This window comes from Arvicola amphibius, chromosome 12 (assembly GCF_903992535.2).
Source record: "Arvicola amphibius chromosome 12, mArvAmp1.2, whole genome shotgun sequence".
NCBI classification, from domain to species: domain Eukaryota; kingdom Metazoa; phylum Chordata; class Mammalia; order Rodentia; family Cricetidae; genus Arvicola; species Arvicola amphibius.
In genome coordinates, this window is record NC_052058.2 from 138,182,259 (window position 1) to 138,206,018 (window position 23,760).

The window sequence follows — 23,760 nt, forward strand, 5'->3', positions numbered from 1 at the left end:
GACACACCTAACCTGAGACCTAGCGTCCTGAGGATTTTAAATGACAAGCTCAGCTGTGTGTTCCCATTGCCACTGCCGTGTGTCCATCACTGTCACATGACCAGAATTTTGTCATCTTCCCAAACTGAAGTTTTGTTCCCATTAAACATTAACTCTTGAGGCCAGCCTGGTCTACAAGAGCTAGTTCCAGGACAAGCTCTAGAAACTACAGGGAAACCCTGTCTCGAAAAACCAAAAAAAAAAAAAAAAAAAAAAAATTAACTCTCTGTATTGATCTGCCCAGGCTGCCATCAAAGGTTGCTCATACAATAGAAATGCATGACCTCAAAGTCCCTGCCTGGATTGAGACAACAGCAGGGTTGGCATCTCCTTGGCTGGCAGTTGGCCACCTCCAGCTGGCACATGCTGATAGCCTCATTTACCTGAACTATCTTTCGATCAATGCTGTTTTGAAATACAGTCACATTCTGAGGAGCAGGGCTTAGGACTTTAGCACGTGCCATGGTCCAGTGCATAACACCCCCTCTCTCTCAGTCACTGACAACCACCATGCTGCTTCCTGTCTTTGAACTTGATGGGTCTAAGTACCTCACATAACAGAACCATACAGTTCATACCAAGCACCCCAAATTCATAGTGCTCCAAAATCTGAAAGGTTTATAGTACTGATATCATGTTCAGAGTGTTTAAGGTCTGGAACAGTTTTGGATTTTAGATTTTCAGATTAAAGATGTTAAATTTATTAAGTCTATGCAGATACTCCAAAAAATCAAAATCTGTGATACCCTTTTGTGTTTTGGATAAGGATGGCCTGCCTGTTCTGCCCTTTGGGGTTGATGTATTTTATTTAACGTGATGTTATGGGTAAACACACATGTCTGAGTTGTAGTCCATGTCAGAATTTCCTTCCTTTTTAGGCTATTCTCTGAGTAGTTTCTTCTCTTTGTAAAGCCTACTATCTCTTCTGCTTTGTAGGACCCCAGGAGGCGCATGGGCCAGAGACCTCCACTCATAACCATGAACCCAAACTGTCACAGCTTCTTTCTAACTGACCGTGACAAAGTTCCCCTTTGCCTGGCTAAGTCCCACAAATCCTAGAGTTACAAAATGCGAATGGGTCAGACAGAAGAGGGTTAATTGCATGAATGAGTTCCCTTCTCTTCAGTGTGATAGGAAGTCCACTCTTGGCCTATAGTTTGGAGAGATACCGTCCATCGTGGTGGAAACGGCGTGGAGACTTGGGCTCTGTCCATGGTGGCAACCGCCCATGGCACAGCTTGTTACTTCTTGGCCATGGTAGTTTGAAAGAAAATGGCCCCCAAAGGGAGTGGCACTATTAGGAGGTGTGGCTTTGCTGGAATAGGCGTGGCCTTGTTGGAGGAAGTGTGTCACTGTGGAGGTGGACTTTGGGGTTTCCTTTGCTCAAGCTCCTCCTAGTGAGACAGACCACTTCCTGTTGCCTGTGAGCCAAGATGTAGGGTACTCAGCTACCTCTCCAGCACCATGTCTGCCTGCATGTCACCCTGTCCCACCATGATGATAGGGACTGAAATTCTGAACTTCAGCAAACCACCACAATGAAATGTTTACTTTATAAGAGTTGCTGTCCTTGTGGTGTCTCTTCACAGCAATGAAACCCTAACTGAGACATCCTTACTAACCAAGGCATCCTTAGCAAATCAAGGAAAACTTTTAGACCAGGCCTAAGTTACAACCTTCAAGGTCCACCCCCACAACCTCCAGTCACCCCTTTCTTGCTGGTAGGCTCACCCTATGAGAGGTTCTACAACCTTCCCAACAATCGATGCCATCAGCCAGAGACCAAGTATTCAAACTTAGGAGCCCGTTGGGGACATTCCCCATCCAAACAAAAAACGCTCCATGTACAATTGTGCAGTCAGAAACAGTTTAGACATCAATTGTCACAGAGGAGCCCGGCATTTGCAGTAATTCTTTGTTCTAGATAAGGTTTTAGCTGATTCTGAGAGAATATTTGAGATGTGTCAATCCTTGAAATTGTGCCTGCTTGCATGCTGATTTCTACAGAGCTAAAGACCAAAACACTCAAATGCTACCAATTTAACAAAAGCAGCTAAATATTTTCAAATTTCAGGCCAAAAACAAAATGTTAGCTTCTGTGTCCTGGGGCTCTGCCATCATCAGTTCCTTGTGTGGAAAAGTTGCATTTTCTTACTTAGCAATTCATCACTCTCTATTTTCCTGCATTCCTTATTGGAAACATGCAAGGAATTTTGTTCGTCAGACCTAAATAGAAAACATGCCCTGCTTCATGATCAGTTATCCCAGTAAGCTTGCCTATGGGCCCGAGGGAGCCGATGACAGGCAGAGGGTTACGGGTGCGATTCCAGCAAGCCCACTGAAGGGAGAACCTACTTAGAACTTTCTGGGGCTAGGATTGGTTCAGGAAGGACCACATGGTGTCTAGGGACTCAGGTTGAATTTAGGGCACTTGGAGACTACAGAGACCAGCAAGCTCAGACAGTGGTTCTCAACACGTGAGTCAAAACTCCCGTGGGTCACATGTCAGATCTTTAAATTATGATTCATGACAGTAGCAAAATTATAGTTATGAAGTAGAAGCAAAATAATTTTATATTTGGGGGTCACCACAGCATGAGGAACTGCATTAAAGGGTCACAGCGTTAGGAAGGTTGAGAACCACTGTTGTAGAGAAAGATACTCCCAGTGGGGATAGGAGGACCCATGCACAGCAAGTGGTATGAATGACGCAGGCAGGCGACCTATGAATTCCCCAAGTTTGCTGCAGACTCCAGATGTGCCGCCCACCTCTGTTTCCACCGAAAGCATTTTGGGAATAGGGCTGTAGTTTAGAGGTAGAGTGACTGAGGCCCCAGGTTCAGTCCCTGCACAGGAAAGGAGGGGAGAAAGGTTCGCTTCCTCCTGATGAGACGGTTCCTACCGTCTTCTTGCTGGCAACAGCACGAGTGACCTGTGGACATGGTTTGCAATTCCTGTGATGCGGAAGACCCCAGAGATTCATGGGAGTTGGGGGGCTCACATGAGATAACCAAAGTGCCAGGCTTATAATGATGTCCATCTTTTAGAAGCTCCCTCATATCTGAAAGATGTCACTTCCCAGAAGCGGTGTGTATCCCCATGGTGTTGGTAGTGGAGCTGGTGTCACCTCACAGAAGCGGTGTGTGTCCCCATGCTGTTGGTAGTGGAGTTGGTGTCATCTCACAGAAGCGGTGTGTGTCCCCATGCTGTTGGTAGTGGAGTTGATATCACCTCACAGAAGCTATGTGTGTGCCCATTCTGTTGGTAGAGCAGAGTTGGCAGACGTGACTGGGCTAGCCAGTGGGGCTGGTCACAAGATTGGTGGCCCCAAAAGGAAAGCTGAGGTTTCGCCACACATGTGTAACAATGCATGCAACTTAGAGTTAACGTGCAATTAACGTGCTGAACTTAGAGCCTCAGCTGCATACTCTCCAGGTGAGCCAAGTGCCCAGGATGCTCCGCACACGGCACTCACAGAGTGCAGGGTCGCATCAGCCTCTCTTTGGGCTTCTCTGCCACATGGAAACGATTCTCACCATAAAGAAACAGTGCCTAAGCTGGAAGAAGATACTTAGGGGAAGGTATCCCCAAAGAAATAAAAACTCATGGAAAGAAATTCAGCATAAAACAAATGCAAATAAATGGGATAATGGTTTCTATAGTCTCCCTTTCTGGACAGAGTCTGTTTCCAAATCTGAGGCTCATGGCTCTCTCTCTAGGGTCTTGGTGCTAACTTTCCAGGAAGACTGGCTTCGGCATCCTTGTATTAACCGCACTGACATACCCAGATAGTTTACATCATGAGGTCAGCGAGCTCCTGGACAGTCCTAAGGACTATCCTGGCAACCTTCATTTCAACAAGTCCTGAAAAGACAAAATGGAAAGGAATTATTTTTTGAAGGGAGTAAAAAGGACGCTCAATCATTGGCTGATTGAGAAGTAACTAAGATACAGACCCATTTAATAAAACATTGACAAATATTTCTCAGTGGGACTGTGGGTAGAACCATGAGCGTGTACTTCAAGCTTTTTACTCAGTGGTTAGTTTCACATTGCAAAAATTATATTCCTCAGACTATGGGGCTACTGGCAGTGGCACGAGGATTTATCCCTACTGCTTGTTCTTGCTTTTTTGGAACCTGTTCTCTTTGGATGGATACCTTGCTCAGCCTAGATATAGAAGGAAGGTCCTTGGACCTTCCCCAAAGAATGGATGGGGGTAGAGTGGGGAGCTAGGTAGAGGGAAGGGGAGGAGGGGAGGGAGCATAAACTGGATTGATATGTAAAAATGAAAACAGATCTTTTTTTAAAAAAAGAAATAGATAGATAGATAGATAGATAGATAGATAGATAGATAGATAGATAGATAGATAGATAGATTCCTACTCTCTGGATGAGTCTCATGTAGCTATTGCATGAACTAGGTTTAAAACGTCCCTGTAGAGGGCTTACATATTCAGATATCCACATTCTGTGATAACTAATGCAGACGAGGAGGCAGGAATGGGGGTTTCGTTTTCTGCTTTCTCTACCTGGTAATAGTATGAAAGGCACTGTTTTCACCAAACTCAGGACTCTGCAGAATATAAAGTGCTCCGTGCTGCTAATACTGATGCTTTTCTATTTCTTAGATGTTGTACAACGAGTGTGATGTTCTTTTATCCTAAAAGGTGTTTCAGCTTGAAAGCGACAATAAGAATAGCCAGCACCAAACTCGGCACTCCCGGACACTGTAACACGGGCTTATTGCTGGGGACAGAGCAATTACGACAGACAGAAGTATGATGGGGCCTGGTTTCAGAGGTGTTTAAAATCCAAAATCTAAGAAATAGGGTCTGTGATTGACATTGGGGAAGGGGGGATGTGTTCTTGGATGGCATGTTTCTATGTCCAGTGAAGGGAAATGTAAATTTAGAATTCCTCCAGTCTGCAGCCTGTGGTTCCCTTGGGACAGAGCTCAGCTTAGCACACCCTGTACATCATGACAAAGAGCTTCTCCATCTACTTGATAAACATTTTCAGTGACATTAAAGGTTTTCTTTTCTCCACTTCCAAAAGGCCTGTTACAAACTCAGGTGGATTTGGCAGCCAGGCAGTCTCTTCTGCCTGTAGATTTTTAGATCTTTTGAACTCTTACAGCCTAGGGTTCAGTTGCTGCAAAGTGAACCCTTGTGGAGGTTTGCAAGCTGATCCTTGGGCTGACTGCCCGTACCTCCATGGAGCGGCCTCCCTGGCTAACAGCGCTGACTTCAATGGCCTCTGCTATGTCGTTGCAGCAACCAGTTAACCTGGAGGGATGTGCAGCACCTGCTCGTGAAGACATCACGGCCAGCTCATCTGAAGGCGAATGACTGGAAAGTCAATGGTGCTGGTCATAAAGGTGCGGGCACTCCTGGCGGGCTGGGAGAGACACTCTGGTCACCCAAATAGCATTCACTGTTATCATTGACTATACGCTTCAGAAATTTAAAATACCATGCAGTGATTTAAGGATAGTTTCCCAGAGCACACACTGCCTTGAAAGGACAGCCTCTGTGTCTCAGAGTCCAGATCCCTAAATGCCACAACCTTTGCCACGTCGAGGGTTTGTCTCATAGTCCTGTTTTAGTCTGCTCCTTGATTTTTGTTTCTCACAAAGAAATGCGATGTGCAAGGCCATGTTAGAGCCAGCCATGGAGGCACGTGCTGACAATCCAAGGGCCTGGGAGACCGCAGTGTGAGCACCATGAATTCACCTTCAGTTTTCCCATCTGTGCAAAAGAGACCTTGAGATAGCTCTGTGATTTACTTCTGATCTCTAAACCTGCTGCCAGTCAGCCCCGATGTTCTAGAAGTAACTGATGGCACATGGGTGGTCCTCGGTCCCCAGCACAGACACAGTACCGTAACACGGCACCATGATCAGGACAGTCAGTCCGGGTATTTGGGTCCTCTGAGAAGGAGTTGACAGGAAGTACTTGGAAAACATTCCTGTTGGCCGTGATGTATTAGAGAAAACTTGTCCCCTTTGCTGAAGCTCAGGTCCAACTCCCGTGACTCCAAGCCTGCTGCCACTCTCTGTACGTATAGGTCAAGTCTTGCAACTGTGAGTAACGAGGGCCACTCCTTGAAATAAAGAGGTTATTGACCGAGCCCCTTAGATCTTTGTTTGTAGTTGGTGGTGGTGTCCCGTAACATTGCCTTCCATGTCCATCTTGGTCTAATTAAAAAGAAAAATAGATTGTATCAGGTCTTGACCTTGCCCTGAAACTAAGCATTGAAACTTTCTCTCTTGGCCAAGTCTAATCCTGGATCCAGCCAGCCCAACAGGCACGCCTGACAGTATGCTGTTGTCCTAAGAACCCTGACAGTAGCAAAAGGAAATTATTTTTGAAACAACAGTTGGCCTTGTTTTTATGATATTTGTTGTACATCACGGTCATGTGCCTAGATTTTTAAGGAATGTGTGCTGATGCTCATCCCCAGGGCCTTGTGCAGGCCAGGCAGGTGCCCAATACCAGCACCCTGGACTCTGAGACTTTTGGGTTGGTTTCTCTTGTCTACTCTGAGTTTCCATGTTGGCAGGTCCTCCTAACAGAAAGAAACCTGACCTTGTCCTCTCAAAAGAAAGTTCTGGAGTCTGTCCCAAAGTGGGACACATGTCCCAGCCATCCTTCCTGAGCTGAAAGAGTTCAGTTCAGAAGGTAATGAGGCTGGAGCCCTAACCAGCTATCAGGGGAACATGTCAACACCTTGGTGCAACCTGGAGGTGGCAGAGCTGCTGTGTTCTCCTGAGAGCCATAGAACTGGGAGTAGCTTCCTTGCTGGGGGGAGGAAGAGCTGGCTCTGAAGGCTCTGTTTTTTCAGTTAGCCATCTCTATGGATTCGGCTTGGTGGATGCCGAAGCTCTCGTCCTGGAGGCAAGGAAGTGGACAGCAGTACCATCCCAGCACGTATGCGTGGCCACTGCAGACAAAAGGCCCAGGTGAGGTCTGCTCTGACCCCGGTGATTTCTAAGGTACCCGAGACCTGGCTGTGCAGCACGGGTGGGAGGGAAGTTGTTCAACCCTGCGTCTCCATGCACCCAGGCAGGAAGGATCACATGGGTAGTGCCCATCTCTATATGCCCGAGTTTTCTCTTACGTATTGTACAGCTAGGAGAAGATGCACTTCTAGATGTACTACTGTTTAGAGGCCTCTTGTCCTTTTGTAGCAGATGATGTCAGTGTAGGGGATCTGTTTCTCAGCCTGAATTTCTTGGCCTGATATTGGAAAGTCTCATCCATATGTTTAGCATAGCCAGTGAGACCGGGGATTTATTTTGCCCATGGGAATGAATACAAGAGTAGCAGTCACAGGGTTCCTTCTGTTCCACCTGATAGAGGTTGGCACCATAGTTATATCCCAGCCCCATTGGCCCTAGTGCAGCAGGATCTGCCCCTTCTCAGTAGCAGGCTGGAGTACGGGGACTCATGGACCACATAACATCTCTGCATTGTTTTTATCCATCCCTAGAAACCTTCCTAAGGCTTAAGTACTGGAATGTTTAAACAAGCCCTGAGCAGGCTGTAGGACCCTGGCTTCGTCTCTTTTTCTGTGCTATCTATCCTGTGGAGGAAGTGTTTTTAAACCAGTAACATGTGTTGGTTGTGATTTTTTTTTAAAGAAAACAACAAAAATGAACTGTAACATAAATCAGATGGGAAGAAGCCTGCTCCTTTCGAAAATCAGATTATCCTGAATTTGTGTCATTGCGGCTGTGCTTTCTAAGAATGTGAACACGGTGTTTTGTCACCTTTGGGAAATGTGTGCTTAATGAAGTAATTAGCAGGGCTGGGGATGTGACTCTGGTTGAACACTTGCCTACCATGTGTAAAGCCATTGGGTCCATCCCCAGCACTGAAAAACGAAAACCCAAAAAACGGGCCAGGGACAGCTCAGTCAGTAAAGTGCCTGATGCACAGGCATGCGGACAGAGCCACGTGATCTGGTCGTCGGGAGCACACGCCTGTAACCTCAGCACTGGGAGGTGGAGACAAAGGGATCCTCGGAAATGATTGGCCAGCTAGTTCAGGCAATCAGTGAGCTCTGGGCTTAATGAGAGACCCTGGCTCAAAAGATTAAGAAGAAAGCAATAAGTCATCCTCTCTCTGGCTTCCACGTGTGTGTGTGTGTGTATGTGTGTGTGTGTGTGGTGTGTGTGTGCGTGTGTGTGTGTGTGCGCGCACACACACACACACAACACAGGGGGACAGAGGAGAGGGAGTCGGACACACTGTTTTATCTACAAATACAGACCTCATCTTTGGATTCTCCTCTTTATGAACATGTACACCTCAAAATACTGAGAGCTGTGTATCTTGAGCATGCCTTGGAAACTGTGGGAGTTCAGAAAGTATTTGCAGGATGAATAACCATTGAAGGACCTTCCAAAGCATATTTCCACCCTGTGGTTAATTGTACCCACTGACCACTGGGGCCGTCGCTCTACGACCAGACAGGTCTATCAGCCGGCACGCAGGCCTCACCATTGACTTCTTAAAACCTCATTTCCTCTAGAAAGCTTTTGGGCTAAATCTAAGTAGGAGGGGGCTGCTGTGAGTTAAAGGGGGCCTTTGCCTATGCTGACTTTGTCTGCTGGGAGCTGCCTGCAACACAGGTTAGGCCAGCCCATCTCTTGCTCTGGTCCCTGACCTATGGTGTTGCCACTTCCCTCCCGCCCAGCTTCCCAGCCAGGGCGTCTCCTGAATGAAGCATTCTTTTCCTGCCAGAAATCTGTTTAAGATGATCGAGCGGTGCCTAGGTGGCGAGTGCTTGTTTTTATTTTTATTTTATTTTGTTTTTTTGAGTAAAAGCACACAGAGTCTAGACAGCATAGGTTGAGGGAACCCACGCTAACATACAGTATGACATTGTTCCTATCCTTTGAGGAAAGTAAGGACCCTACCAACTCCAAAAGGGGGCAAGAATCGGACTTCTGTTTCTAAAGGAAAAATCCTCTTCCCCCTTTGCTGTTTCTGACTCTGTCTGGAATTTTCAGCTAACCTCCTGTCTCAGATCGCTTGCCCAGCTTCACCTAAGGACACACGGGCCTTCAGAGGGAACAGATATCCCCTCTCTGTCAGTGTGTCTCACCTCCTGCGAAGATACAGCTCTGCGATCAGGCTACAGGAGGGGTCCAGCCGTCTGCACCCGGCTGCTGACCCCATCTCCCATCTCTCGGCCTCATGCTTCCCATCCTGGCTTTGCTCAGCTGAGGTCACCTGGCTTTACACAGACAGGAAGTTCCCCCTATTTCTGCTTTTCCCTCTCCCTGCCGCTCAGACCCATTGACCACTCTCTGTCTCCTTCTGAGTTCTTTTCTGGGTGGAGCCCTACGTCTTTATGTCTTAAATCTGGGCCTCTGCTGCTTCCCTCGGCTAGACCAAGAGTGAGAGCAAGGTCAGGGAGAAAGAACCTGAGAGGGCGAGAGGGAGGGGTGGGGTGAGAATATTTGTATTATAACTGTATATTGTGTAGGGCATGTTTACCTGCCGTTCCCCTTGATGAAAGGGAATGCTACCCTGCTGTGACCAAAGCTCCCAGCACTATATTTACTAGACTTTCAGTCCAGGATCTGGAAGGCATTGTGGCTGCGTCTGCTATGTCTATGGTGATGTTGTAGGGGGTCCTGGGTCATAGTGGCTAGGGTGTTATTGGAGTACCCATCCCTTTGGTCATATAGGACAGCAACCCCTGAGTGGGATACATCCCTCTCCTGAACAGGGTAGGTCCTGGGACTCAGAGAGACAGAAGCTCACTGACAAGGACTCCCCTTGCTACAGAGCCTTTCTGATCACCCAGCCTTGCTTAGAAACTAGCACCATGTCACTAGGCCCAAAGGACCACATGACACCGGCACTCAGTGGCCCCTGGCATCCCTCTCTTGCTCGGCTTTCTCCTGTGCTGTCCAGCTGGTGTGCCACAGCCCCTGAATGCTTAGTTCATGCTGAAGGGAACAGAAAAGCCAACAGCCAGAGTGGAAAGGACTGTGATGATAGTCACAATACATGACCTCACCTCCCTCTCCAGGAGAAAGCTACTCTTGGTTCTCTGAAATCTGGTGAAAAGACATCCCTGGTGTGGAGAAGGACTGGCCAGCGGGGGCCCAGGGCATTTACAATCCAGACACTGAACATTTAGGGACACTTGACTTTACATAGATGCTCCTTAGGTTAGCACAGGGAACCCATCATGGAAGAGGATAACAGGAAGAATGTCTTAGGTGACAACCAAAGGAGCAGGACCTCTGCCCTTATTGGACCTTGCTGAGTAAGCACTACAGCCTATTGTCCCCGAAGAACCCACAATACACAGGGCTAAAGCCAAGGCCTCCTCTGCAGGACCCGCAGTGCAAGATTGTCATGGACCGTAGTCTGCAAATGCTAACTCTAAATGCCAGAACAAGGGACGATCACTTGAACCTAAGGACAAGTAGAGGCTGCTTACGTGTCCTGTGGGTATTATTGGATGAGAACCTAAGCGAGGCCTGGATAGCAGCTCCTGTGATATCCAAACACAATGTAGGTTCAAGACATCCTTCCCTGTTTTGGGGCACAGGAAATTTTAATTTATTTGGAGCCTTTCTTCCATGAAGGGATGGCAAATAGGATTATAAGCAGTGACTTCTGCCTGTGCAGAATGACTTTTGAATTTCTGTGTAGAGGTGGGTAAAATGAATTCTTTCATAGCTTCTAGTCAAGTGAGAAGAGACAAGCTTCGTATAATTCCTTTGAATTATTAAAATCACAGTTGACCCACTGGGTTTTTCTGGCCAGTACTTCCCTGCATTTTGAAACATCCAGACTTCTGTGGAGCAGTCTGTGACATCCACAGCTCCCAACTCGAGGCGACAGCCACAGGAGTCAGCTAAGCCAGCAGAGAGAATAAGTACCTGTGCGTCTTTCTCCGCTTTTCAAGATTCCCATTCAGAATTTCGCTCCCGTCGACCTATCTTTTATATCAAGCTTCTTTCTTATTTTATTTCAAGCTCCCTCCAACCTCCTTCCTCTCTCCCTCCCTCCTTCTATAGACGTTGGGGATGATCTATACAGAAGATGATCGACTCATAGATGTCTGTCTGGAACTGACTCTAGGTTAATTGCCTGCCACCTTTTCTGTATTTCATTATTTCTGGGACTTCATTAAGCCACACTGCTTATATGTTACTCTCTGTATGTCTGTGAATGACAGATAATGGGTGACAGTTTCATTGTTTGTGTTGCTGTTTAAAGATGCCCTTTTTATTGACTGTTGCTGACTCATTGTCATTGAACTCGGAGCCTCTGGTGCCTTCACTAGTGCCAGAATTGGATGCAGTTCATCTATTTTCCTATAAGACACATCATAGCCTTTGAGGACCCAAAAGCAGCTCACCCTGAGCTTGAGGCGTTTAGGGTCAGGGCTTCAAAGTAGCAAAACCCCAACAAAAGTTTGAACATGGAAAGCCCACTGTTTCAGAAAGTGTGGAATGGGAGCCTGCGTGTAGTGTGATAGCTGAAACAAGAAACCAAGTGGCCCCACTTCAGCTGGGTGACTCGGACTTTGCTGCTCTGTGCATGTCCACAGATGACCACAAAGGTGCCATGAGTCTTAAAACTGAGTATACAAATACCTTCTAGTGAGCAGGCAAAAGGGCAAACTCATAATCTGAACCATAAGAACTGACTGTGGATTCTAATGTCTGTTTTAGCTTCTTATCAGACTGCTGTTAGCACTGGGCATAGAATAAAAGGGTGTGCTACAAATACACATTGTATGCTCTATAGGGTGATGAATTGTGGATAAACTAGTCTAAATTAGTTGTAGAATAGGTTCATTTTTATTGCTAAATTTTATTTCTAGCCTAAATATTATACTATGGTTTAATAATCAAAAGTAATCTCATCTAGTTGGATATATAATCCCAGCATTCAGGAGTTGAAGGCCAGAAGATCAGGAGTTCAGGATCATCCTCCTGTACGTAGTTGGTTCAAGACCAGCCTCAGTTACATATGACCTTGTCTCAACTTTTCCCCAGTCCACAATATACACGCTCATGTGGCATATCATATGTCACTAGAAAAAAAAAAAAAAGATCTTTCCTTGAATGATTCTGTTGGTAGTTTATTCTCGAACACAGATCTAGGAGGTGGCTCACTGAGCTGTTTTCCCATACTCGGATTTAGTATGTAGACTCTAGTGAATACTCCCACCTACCCACTCACGATTCTTGGAAGGTCACTGAAAACAGTCCCTGGGCCAGCTTCTTCTCTATGGGTCCCAGTGGATCAGCTACCCCTTCTTCCCTATGCAGATGCCAAATATAACAGAGGGAAGATCTCTGTCATCTCTTGATGTCCATGGGTATCTTCAGACCAATGCAAGGCTGCAGGGGCTGAGTGAGGACTGGCCTGCCAATGCAAGGTTGTAGGACCTGGAGTGAAGTCTTCAGCGTGAAACTAAAAATCGTGGCTTCTAGTAGCTTCTTGGTCAGAAAGATAAGTAGAGAGTCAGACAGCACCAGTGGGAGAGCTTTCTAACAGGGGTCTGCCTTCCTCTGATTGTCCCTGTTGCTTAGTTACTTGAAGATATTTATCTTTGACCTTGAATATTATTCTGTTACAAGTGCCAGAAAATTAGGAGTTTTTCTACATCTTTACACAGTGGGGAAACCTAGGAAGCCACCATATTCATGGTGTGGGTGGAGGTGGGGGGCTTGTTATGCTGGCTTCCATCTGGTAGCCCTCTGCCTCCTTGGAATGGACTTAAGGATGCAAGGAGGACTTCTGGTGGTGAGTAATCAGTACTAAAGGGAAGTGGCATTTCTGGGATATTAGGGATCTCATTCGAGTCCCCAGTGTCCCTCAGTTAAGCGGAGACTGCTCCTTTAATTCATTGAGTTCCTCCGGGACTCTGGGAAGATGTCTACGCACAAGACAACAACTTCGTAATTTATCTGCTGAAAGCCTTTGCAATCAGGAGCTTTAGGATCTTCCTAAGTCAATTTTTATTATTAAAGAACAGTGTATACGTGACAATCATAGACTCTGTGATTTTAGAACCAAGGTAAAAAATAAAATTTACAGTTAACGTATGTTTTCTGTATTGTCTTTGCAGTGATTGCGGAACAGGGAATAATTCCCATTGTTTTTTAAAGCTCTATCCCTTTTATGAGCTCGCGTAGTTTCTGTCTTAGAGTTAAGTGAACCTTACAAGTAATGGCTTTTGGCACTTGGCTTCATGACTTCTGAAAAATTGTCCTGCAAAAGCCAGGACAATTGCAGCTTGGATGTTTTGACCATTTCCAAAGCCTCCTTTTTGCTTTTCATTAAGACATGTAAAAGCCCCTTATTTGGGGTGTTAGGTTATTTGCTTCAGCAACAACAGCGGAAATAAAAGGCCAGAAAGGACAACATCTTGCCCTTGCAGTGAGGGGTATCCTGGGTACCAACCTTTCCCTAGGACTTGCAGGAATGAGGAGTCCTGGTGGCTGAGTGATTTCACAGTTAAGAGATTTCACATAAAAACTAATTGTTACAATTACTTTTGTGCCCCGGGCAGGCTGGTCCCCAACCCCAGAGGAACTTAATATCTTGGCTGTGAAAACCGAGACAGGAGACGCCATTAATTCCTGCAGGGGCTGAACTGCCCACCGGCCCGCCATCCTGGCTCAGCAGCAGAGTGGCTCCTGTGGGGGAGACCAGCCCAGATTCCTCTCTTAGCGCTCACACTAAAACAAGAGAAGCTGAATGAATGAGTTCCTCCTCTAGATTTGGGTGCATTGAGCCCCGAGCTGTGACTATGGGCATTGGCCAGGGAACGGGTGTTTAGCTCTGTTTTTTTTCCCACTGTGTTCCTGTCCACTTAAATATTGTGTCCTTATCCTTGGGATCCAGGTTTCCTCAGTAGGGTTCCATGTCTATTTCTAGAGGGTGGTGACTATTGTCTGCAACAGTTAGCAAAAGGCTGAGGGAGGGAACAGGGCTTTAATACTGGTCAGAACCTTGTTTGCTTTGATGTTGCTTTCTACTTGGGGAAGTGTTAGAAGGTTAAGAGTAAGGTCATGAGAACCACATTTCAAAGCCCTGGAGGGACACTGATGGCCCCAAGTGCCAAACTTTGCTAAGGAGACTCTTGTTATCAACACATTCAGTTTGCATTTTTAGTACATAGGCCAGGTACTGTAGGTGAACACTAGTTGGTAGGGTACATGGGTCCACTATGTGAGCTCTACAAGGCCTGGGTCTCTCTGGAGCTTCTGCTGTGTTCTACCACAGTGCTGGTGCCCCTGACCAATAAACCCAGACAGTAAAACCCGAAGAAAGCAATGTAAGAAGCCAGCCTCTAAGTCAATTTATAGTACATGCAAAGTGTGTTTTTCAAATTTTTACAGAGTCTCGGGGGCATTACGTCACTCTTCCTAGCTGTTTTGAATGGTTTCTTGTGACTCAGGCCCAGTAGAGCCCAGAGATACCATTCCTAAGAGACTCCAAGCACACATTTGTTCCAGTCCTCTCTAGAGTGAAACCCTGCACAGAGGGAAAAGCCTTCCTATCATAAACCCAGCTCAGGCCAGGTAGCAGGGAATTCCTAATGTGCTAATTGGGTGGCAATCAGGTTTCTACCAAAGAATGCCACCTTTATTCAGTTTACAAATTGTTAGGGAGGGGCCAAATTTTTCGAGACATAAACCGTCAAAGCAGCCTGTGGGTCACAGGTTTGGGTGACTGGAGATGGAGAGGTGTGCTTGCCTTCATCTTCCATCCCATGTGACAGAAGGGCCACTGGGTTGTGAAATGCCATCATTCATTCCCTTCATGGGCCAGTGGGTTGGCAATCTTCCAGCAGGATAGCTGGAAGTAGACCAGCTGCACAAATTCGGTCTCTTGAATGTGAGTCTACCCTAGAAGACATGGCAAAGAGATTGAACCTTTGCCTCCATAGCCGTGTGACACTGAGTACAGTCCTTACTTCTCTGAAGATGTATTTGACCGGTACGCTTAAATAAACAGACCAGCTCAAAACAACAGATATAATTTAATAATTCAAAACCAGGAAACTCACACTCCCGGAGAAGGTCAGAAGTCCAAACGGGCTGGGCAATCACTGCGCGTATGCAGAGAGCGCACACCTGGATCTCCAGGTTTTTCTACCTGGCCCCAGACAGCCACACCCTAGTCAGATGTGATTGGCTGAACTTCCCCATCATCTCCCTCTTTTGTCTAAACAAGATCGAACCAAACCCAATATCTCTCTGAATGGATGATTTAATCCTCATAAGCTTTCCAACCAATGTCTTGTGTTGGTTGGTCATCGTTCATAATGCTATCTCCAAGGTTAAAGCTGTGTAGTTCTTAAAGCTCTTGAGACAGCGAGTTGACTTCATGCTACTTAAAGCAGGGTACCTCCTGGGTGCCAAAGGGAAGGTCTCTAGATACAATGGCTCCAAGTGTACATGAAGACCCATAAACAAATTCTAGAAATATAAAGTTTTCTGAGCAGTGGCCAGAATGGAGCACCCAAGAGTGAGACCTCTGTGACCCATTGGGGACTCCCAGAACTCTGAAGCCATAGCAGGGAAGGAACAGACTAGGGCGCTGGAGCGCATGGCCCTCCTTGTGTGAGACTAAGACTTGGGTGTCCAGCACTGTGCTGTTTTTCCTCCCAGGAGCATCCCCATAGTGCAGGTGCTGCGGACCACAGCCCTGACCAATGCCTGTGCGGAGCACTCGGACCAGCGGGTGATCTACCTGGAACACGTGGTCGTCCGCATCTCTATCTCACACCCACGCCGGGGAGACCTCCAGATCCACCTGATTTCTCCCTCTGGAACCAAGTCTCAACTTTTGGCAAAAAGGTAAGGCCACACTCTCTTAGGATTTGCTCCTCACCAAGGCCCTGCAGGTTCTTGGAATCCCTGCACGATCCCCTGAACAGGGAAGTGGGGATTCTCCCTGGATCTACACAGGCAGGACCTACAACCCTGAAGAGCTAGCCAGGGCCTTTAAAACAGACCTGTGAAACCTTAATCTTCAAGAATTGATAGGAGTTGTTGCCTGTTGGTGGAGTGGGGTGAGGGTAGGATTCACGTTACATCCCCGTTCCTCCGTGAAATGCATTAAAGGTCATGACCATCCTGTTCAGTTGGCACTTAAGTTGAGGTATCCCAAGGTTTGTTTTTCTCTGGGAGCATCCCCACAGTTCTGGAATACTCCCAAGAGCCAGGAGAGACTGCTGAGGTACAGGGAAGGTTCCCAGGCTCTTCTCCACAGCCTCCCCTCTGCAAAGGCTTGAGCTCCAGTTCGGGACTGCTGGAGCTTCCTCGCTTCCTGCAGGGTTGTGGAAGGCTGTGCTGTGCGCAGTCGTGTCTTGAATGTCTTATGTGCACTTATGACATGAAGGCAAGTGCTCGGATGGCTTTAATACTTTCAGGAAAAATAGAGCAGGGGCATTTGTAGGAACCTGGAGGAACTTGGGGAAGGCGAGGGCACATATAATCTCTTTCTAGCTACAGAGTGGGACTTTGTTTGTTTTCCATAGACACACCAGTATTTCTAGAACTTGCATGTGTCCCTCAGCCCTTGAGGAAGTGCCTGTGCCTAGCTGTGTCCTGTCTGTTGTACCCCTTTTCCGGGATATAGGAAGCCTGGGAGATTGAGAAGCAAGTTGTACGGGAAATGCTCACACACAAGTCAGGCAGCATCTACCATTTTCCTTAACCCTGTAACAGCTCTTCTTAAGACAGCTGTAGGAGAGCCATGAAGGGTTTCCCAGAGCACTGTCCCAGGAAGAGAGGTCCGTTCTGTGCCTTCCACCCCTCTATGTGGCTTCCAGTGTCAGCAGTCCATGGATGGGGCAGCAAGCAACGGGTCATGGGCCTGGGATCAGCTTTGTTCTCAGTGCAGTTGAGTCAGTGCCACAGCGACTGTAGTGGATGGGTTCCGGGAGTCCCTAGCGGCTCCCACTTTCCTAGCAGAAGGCCAGCATAGAGGCATCTCCTCTCCTGAAGGCCACCTCAGCCGTGTTCAGCCACACTCATCCTTGTTCAACCTCTGCATGGGGGGAGACCATCAGGGGCACGCAGTTAGAAGGTGCCAGCCAGCAAGTTGAAGCTTGAAGGCATTTGGCTTCCACGTTTTAAACATGTTGTCTAGAGAGCTACATTTCTAGCATTTGCTAGACTAGGAGGCTCGCCCTCTCGGAACCCACTCTAGAACAGTCTAGTGGAGGGCAGGTCTGCCTCGGGGCACCCCATGCTGCCTTTTTCATGCTCCAGCCTGGCTTCCATCTCCTCACAGCTGTGTCTACACTTGGAAGCATCAGAGTTTGCGACCCCTTTGTGACCTACACAGAGGCAAGGCCTGCCTGAGAGACTCTGGTGTGGATATTCAAGGCCACAGGGTGGGGTGGGGGGTTAGTGGCGAGGGGCTGGGTGCAGGTGGTAGGCAGGAGAGATACAGTGGATACATGGCTTGTGCTTTTGGAGCAGGGAGAGGTAGGCTTATGTCCCAGCCTCTGTGCAGCCCAGGAGCCAAGCACTTGGCCTGTCTTTATTGCTCATCTGGATATGCCATCCCACTCATCCATAAACATTAAGCATGTTAAAAGAATCAAAGAATGCTTGGCTACTGTTCATGTGCCACTGAAATCAATCCAGCCCTGTGACCTGACCTGTAAGAACCTTCCAGCACCTAACAGGCCTACTGCCAGCTTGCTTTGCTTCCCCTCTGACCTGTCAATCATCCTTGTGTGTCAGCCCAGGTGTCTGAGCTCCCTGCGACCCGGAGCAGGTCCTGTTGGTTTGTTCGGACCTCCCCAGTTGCTAGGAGTGCCTGAAAGTACTTGAAAGCATCGCCCCGGGGCCACCTGGCTGTCTTGGGAATTTGGGGTTTTGCCAAGAGTCTGTGCATGCTATCAAGATTGTGGTTTGGGAATCCGTTACTCTCTACCTTACTTCACGTCTTACTGGGCTCTGCAGGCATTTCAGCTTGCCAGGTTCCTTTCTTTTTTTTCACATTGAAAGTTGGCATTCCTTTTCGACAAGACAGTTTGTCCTTGTTTTAGCTCCGGTGTGTCAGGTTTCACTTGGCTTTGTATGAAAGTCACCCTTGACATTGGCAGTTTCTTAGAACTATTCCCCCTGAAAAGAATGTTCACTTGAGCGGCATCATGTTGTTTCCAGTGTTCAAGGAGCCCCCAGGCCAGAATGGAATTGAACGTCCTTATTTGATCTGATGGACATTAGGAGACCAGTCCTGCATGCAAACTCTTATCTCCAAAGAGAAATGCCTAGTTTTAGAGGGCTTGCCATGTAGCTCAGTGGTAGACTGCTGGCCTAGCATGATAGGGGTTTGGTTCAATCCCACAGCATCCCGGGCGGGTGGGTCAGCATCTTCCTTGAGCTGCCTGGCTCCCCAGACAGGGCCTTCACTTTCTAACGCAGCGTTTCCTATTGCAGATTGCTGGATTTCTCCAATGAGGGGTTCACCAACTGGGAATTCATGACCGTCCACTGCTGGGGAGAAAAGGCTGAAGGGGAATGGACTTTGGAGATTCAGGATATCCCATCCCAGGTCCGCAACCCGGAGAAACAAGGTCAGTGGCTCTCGGCATTTCATGGCCTCTTTCACGTGTCAGTCTTAATGGCGGTGCTGCTGGCCGGTCTTTGTCATAATCATTTTCAAGTTCAGTAACTTCTGTACATTCCTGATGACTGTTGCACAACCATCCCATTTGATTCCAGAACAGTTCACCCCCTCAGAGGCAAATGCTGTACTGTACAGCAGTGGCTCCCATCCCTTCCCCTGACTACCCGCTGCCTACCTCCAGTTTACTTCTTGTCTCTGAATTCTTCTATTTGGACGTTTCCTGTGAATGAATGTGTACGGTGTGTGGGTTCTTTCTTTCATTGAGCATTATTTTCAAGGTCAGTCTATGGCATAGTATATCTCAGATTTCATTGCTTTCTTGACCAAATAATACTCCTTTGGACGGAATACTGTTTATTGTTGGCTAGTCATTGGCTGATGGAAACATGGATTATTTTCACCATCTAGCCATTGTGAATGGGACTTGCAGGAACATTCGTGGGCATGGACATGGGTTTCCATTTCCCCCAGTTTTAACCCTAGGTGTGGGATCACCGGGCCTGACTCTGCACTGTTTTAGCGTTCGCCAGTGTCAGGGAGTTGAACTCCTCCACATCCTCTCTAGCGCTTGTTATTGACTTCTCTATGCTAATAACCATCTTGTGGGTGTGAAGGGGTAGCTGCCGTTTTGATTTGCAACTCCCTGATGACTAAGGAAGTTAAATATCTTTTCATGTTCTTGTTGTTCATTTGTGTATATTCTTTGGGAAGATGTTTGTTCAAGTTCTCTGCCTGTTTTTAAAATTGGGTTCCTTGTTTTTGTGTTGCAGGAATTTTTATCACGTATATGATTTAAAAATATTTTTCTCATCTCATGGGTTGTGTTTACTTGAGTGATGGGATCTTTTCATGTACAGAACTTCGTAATGAGGCCCAGTTTTCTTGTTTGTCCTTTGGTATCACGTGTGTGTGTGTGTGTGTGTGTGTGTGTGTGTGTGTGTGTGTGTGTGTGTGTGTGTATAGCTTGCTGTCATAGTTTGCTTTCTGTTGCTGTGATAAACATGCATGATCAAAAGCAGTTTGGAGAAGGAAAGGGCTTAGGTTAGAGTCCAGGGAAGCCGGATCAGGAACTCAATGCAGAAACCTAGAGGTAGAAACTAAAGCAGAAGCCATGGAGGAATGTTGCTTACTGGCTTGCTCCCCTTGGCTTCCACTTATACAGCCCAGGCCCACCCACCTAAGAATGGGACTAATCAGGAAAATTCTCTGCATCATGACGAGTAGCTCTACTCTGTGTCAAGCTGAAACCAATGTCCCAAGAATGACCCAATGTCCCAAGAATTTATCCCTATGTTCCCTTCAAGGATTTTGTAATTTGGGCTGTTTAATTTAGGTATTGGGTCCATTTTAGCTAATTGTGATGGTTTGAATGAGAATGTCCCCTCTAAGCTCATATGTTTGAATCTTTAGTCCCCAATTTGTGGAACTGTTTGGGAAGGATTAGGAGGTGTGGCCTTGAGGTTTCAGAAGTTCATGTCTTTCTCAGTTAACTTTCACTTTGCCTCGTGCTTGTGGATCAAGATGTGAGCTCTCAGCTACTGCTCCAGTGCCGTGATGCCATCCTGCTTCCATGTTTGCCACCGTGATGGTCTAATCTTCTAAAACAATAGGCCCCCAAATTAAACACTTCTTTTATAAGCTGCCTTGGTCATGGTGTCTGATAGCAGCATAAGATGCCAGTGCACGTGTTTTGAGGAGAGGCGTCAAATCATCCTTTTGCACAAGGCTATCATTTTCTAAGCACTGTTTATTAAAGAGTCTTCTTTCTCGGCACTGTGGGTTCAGGCACTGTTGTCAATATCCCCTGATACAAAGTTTAGTCTCGACTCCCAATTCCTGTTGCATTGCATTGCTTTATAAATTTGCAGTCTTCCAACTTTGTTATATTTCAAAGTTGTTTTGGATGTTTTGACTCACTTGTAAATGTGTATGACTTTTAGGATGACCCTGTGGATTTCCTTTCTCTGTCTCTCTGTCTATCTCTCTGTCTCTCTCTGTCTCTCTCTGTCTCTGTCTCTCTCTCTCTCTCTCTCTCTCTCACACACACACACACACACACACATTAGCTTTCATAACAGTTAAATCATTTTGGACATGTGGCCATCTTAACAGTAACTCTCACCAGGTGGTGGTGGTGCACACCTTTAACCCTTGGGAGGCTGAGGCAGGTGGATCTCTGTGAGGCCAGCCTGGTCTACAGAGGGAGTTCTAGGACAGCCAGGGCTACACAGAGAAACCCTGTCTTGAAAAAAAAAGTAAAAGAAAAGTAGTAAACTCTCCTCACCCATCACCATGGGTGCTTTCTCTTTCGTTCACTTTATTTCGCAGGCCAGCAATGTTTTGCTTTTAGTTCTCAGTGTGCAGGCCATGGCCCTACTAACTAACTGCTAAGTATTTTGTTCTTTTGGGTGCTACTCCGAGTGAAACAATATTTTCTTTTTTAATTTAAATTTTTATTTTATGTGTATGACTGTGTTTTGCCTGCATGTCTGTCTGTGCCACACTTGCATGCCTGGTGCCAATGGAGGCCAGAAGGTATTAGCTCCCCTGGAACTGGAGTTACAGATGCTTGTTAGCCACTGTATGGGTTGAATCTAGGTCCTCTGGAGCAGCTGGTGATATTAACCACTGAACTCTCTCTCTCCAGACCTAGTTTTGTTGCTGTTGTTGTTGTTGTTTTTGTTGTTGTTAAGATTTACTTTTATGTATACATGTCTATGTGAGTATATGCCATGTGTGTTCAGGTGCCCAGGGGGGGTCAAAAGAGGGCGTCAGATCCTCTGGAGCTGGAGTTTCAGACAGCTGTAAGCACCAAATATGGATGCAGGAGCTGAGCTCTTTGAGAAAGCAGCAAATGCTTTTCATTACTGAACCATCTTTCCAGCCCCTAGAGTTTTTTTGCTTTCTTAGTTTTTGTTTTGGATGGTTTGTATCTCTGATAATTTTCACAACTTTCTGTAACTCCTCCTAATTAATAATCTATTTAACAAATATTTACTGAGTAACTACTAGGAGCCAGGCACTGATCTAGGTGATGGAGTTAGACCAAGAAAGAAAGCTGGGGTAACCATCCCATCCTTAAGTCCCCACAGAGGCCAGTTAACTTTACCCCACAGTTCTCTGTGGATTCATAAATGGGCAAGGCTGGAATCTTAGTGTGGTGTGGAATATTTCCCTAAAGTTAGCTTTGCTCCTGTCCCTTTCCCATGAAGACGCACACCTTCCTCAGTCAGCCTATGAATGTCTAACATCCTCTTGCCTTCACTTCAACTTTTATAAAGAAGAGCTTCAGGGTGTCTTATTGTTGTTTTATGGGGGTGGGGGCAGAGGTACGCTTTATCCAAAAGGTTTGCTTTAAATGAGCAAGTCATCTGTGAGAATTCTCTCAATTTACTTTCTGACTTTAAAGTAACTATTCTAAGAAAATATTGATAAATTCTAAAAATATGAAAGCATAAAATTTTAATGACTTTTTCCATTTTCATAGTAGAGGCTCTTAAATTGTTTTTTTTTATAATCCCCAAAACCTATGGGCCTAGCATTAAAATATGAGGTTGCTTTTCCATGCCAGCCTTCTAGTAAAGCACAGACCACTCTGGGTACCTTAGAGTTCCTGTCCCTGTACCAGCCCATCAGCCTGCTTGCCCACTGGCCTACTTGCCTGTGAGGCTGGTTCTATGGGCAGAGGCACATGGTGGCTGATGGCATGCCTCTTCACCTCTCTGTTTCCTTTGTGGGGGGGTGGTTCAAGACAGATTTTCTCTTTAGCTTTGGAACCTGTCCTGTTGTAGATCAGGCTGGCCTCAAACTCACAGAGATCCGCCGCCTGCTTCTGCCTCCCAAGTGCTGGGATTAAAGGCATGTGTCACTACCACCGGCCTCTTTACCTCTCTGAGCCAGTCATGCTGCCCTTCCAAATTGCTAGACGAAGACAAGAGTCAAGAAATATTGATCAATGTGGGAAACAAACTATAGGCTGACTTGGATAGGTGTGCAAAAATCCCAGCACATTACTGAATGAAGTTCATCTATTTCTTTAAATCCCACACTCCCTCCAGACCACAGCCTTTGTTCACACTCACTGCACATGCAGTAGTAGAAAGTGGGGATCAGAACAGGCCTGGGCTCATTTCCCGGGGCACCGAGCCATTGAGCAAGATCCCCAAGCAGGAGGCTGTTGTCCATTTGATAGTAGAAAGTAAAGAGAAGACAAATAGATGGGAGGGGGGACTTTAGCCACTGTAACGGTGCTGGCATGAGTATTCAGGGGCAGGTTTTTGTATGGGTGTATGTTTGCATGTCTCCTTGTTATAGACCTGGGAGTGGAACTGAGGAGTCCTATGTAACCTGGAATTTAACATGTCAAGGAACAGCCCAGATGTTCGTTACATTGACTGTACCACGTCACACACCACCAGCAGTGCATGAGAGGTTCAGGGCAGAGCAGGGCAGGGTGGCTAGAGAAAGCCTCGTGAAAGAGATGTCTAAATAAATTGAAGAAAATGAGGGCCTGAGCTGCACAAACAATCTAGGGAAAGGACATGACAGGCAAAGGTCAAGTCAGGTGCAGAGGTCTTGGGGCATTTGTCAGGGCATTCGCCCACACAACAGAGAGGCAGCAAAGCCACAGAATATGACACTGTCACTCGCCAAGGGAACATGGAGTCAGTCTGCATGGTTGTGTAAGTCATTACAGACCTTGGTGGGAAGCCACAAGTCATATTAAATCAAAATAGCACAGACCTGAACTCCTCTGTTGATAAGTTGACAGTCAGCTCAGTTTGAATAGCCTGAAATGGGGATGGGCAAGAGGCAAAGGCGGGGAGGCCAGTGAGGAGGTCACTGCAGTAAGAGATGACAGTGACTCAGCCCCAGCTCACATCTTGATCCACAAGCATGAGGCAGAGTGAAAGTTAACTGGGAAAGACATGAACTTTTGAAACCTCAAGGCCACACCTCCTAATCCTTGCCAAACAGTTCCACAAATTGGGGACTAAGGATTCAAACATATGAGCTTAGAGGGGACATTCTCATTCAAACCATCACAATTAGCTAAAATGGACCCAATACCTAA

The 23,760-nt window shown here is 46.6% G+C and overlaps 1 protein-coding gene across 2 annotated transcripts in view; it reads left to right on the forward strand.

Annotated features, from left to right (window-relative positions):
* Positions 1–23,760, forward strand: part of Pcsk6 (proprotein convertase subtilisin/kexin type 6) — a 187,502-nt gene that overhangs the window by 109,520 nt on the left and 54,222 nt on the right. For both annotated transcript variants that reach the window (XM_038313476.1, XM_038313478.1), the window contains exons 10-13: positions 5,316–5,419; positions 6,886–7,003; positions 15,707–15,895; positions 18,497–18,633. In XM_038313476.1, the coding sequence (XP_038169404.1) occupies positions 5,316–5,419; positions 6,886–7,003; positions 15,707–15,895; positions 18,497–18,633 (548 nt within the window). The remainder of the gene's footprint in view (positions 1–5,315; positions 5,420–6,885; positions 7,004–15,706; positions 15,896–18,496; positions 18,634–23,760) is intronic.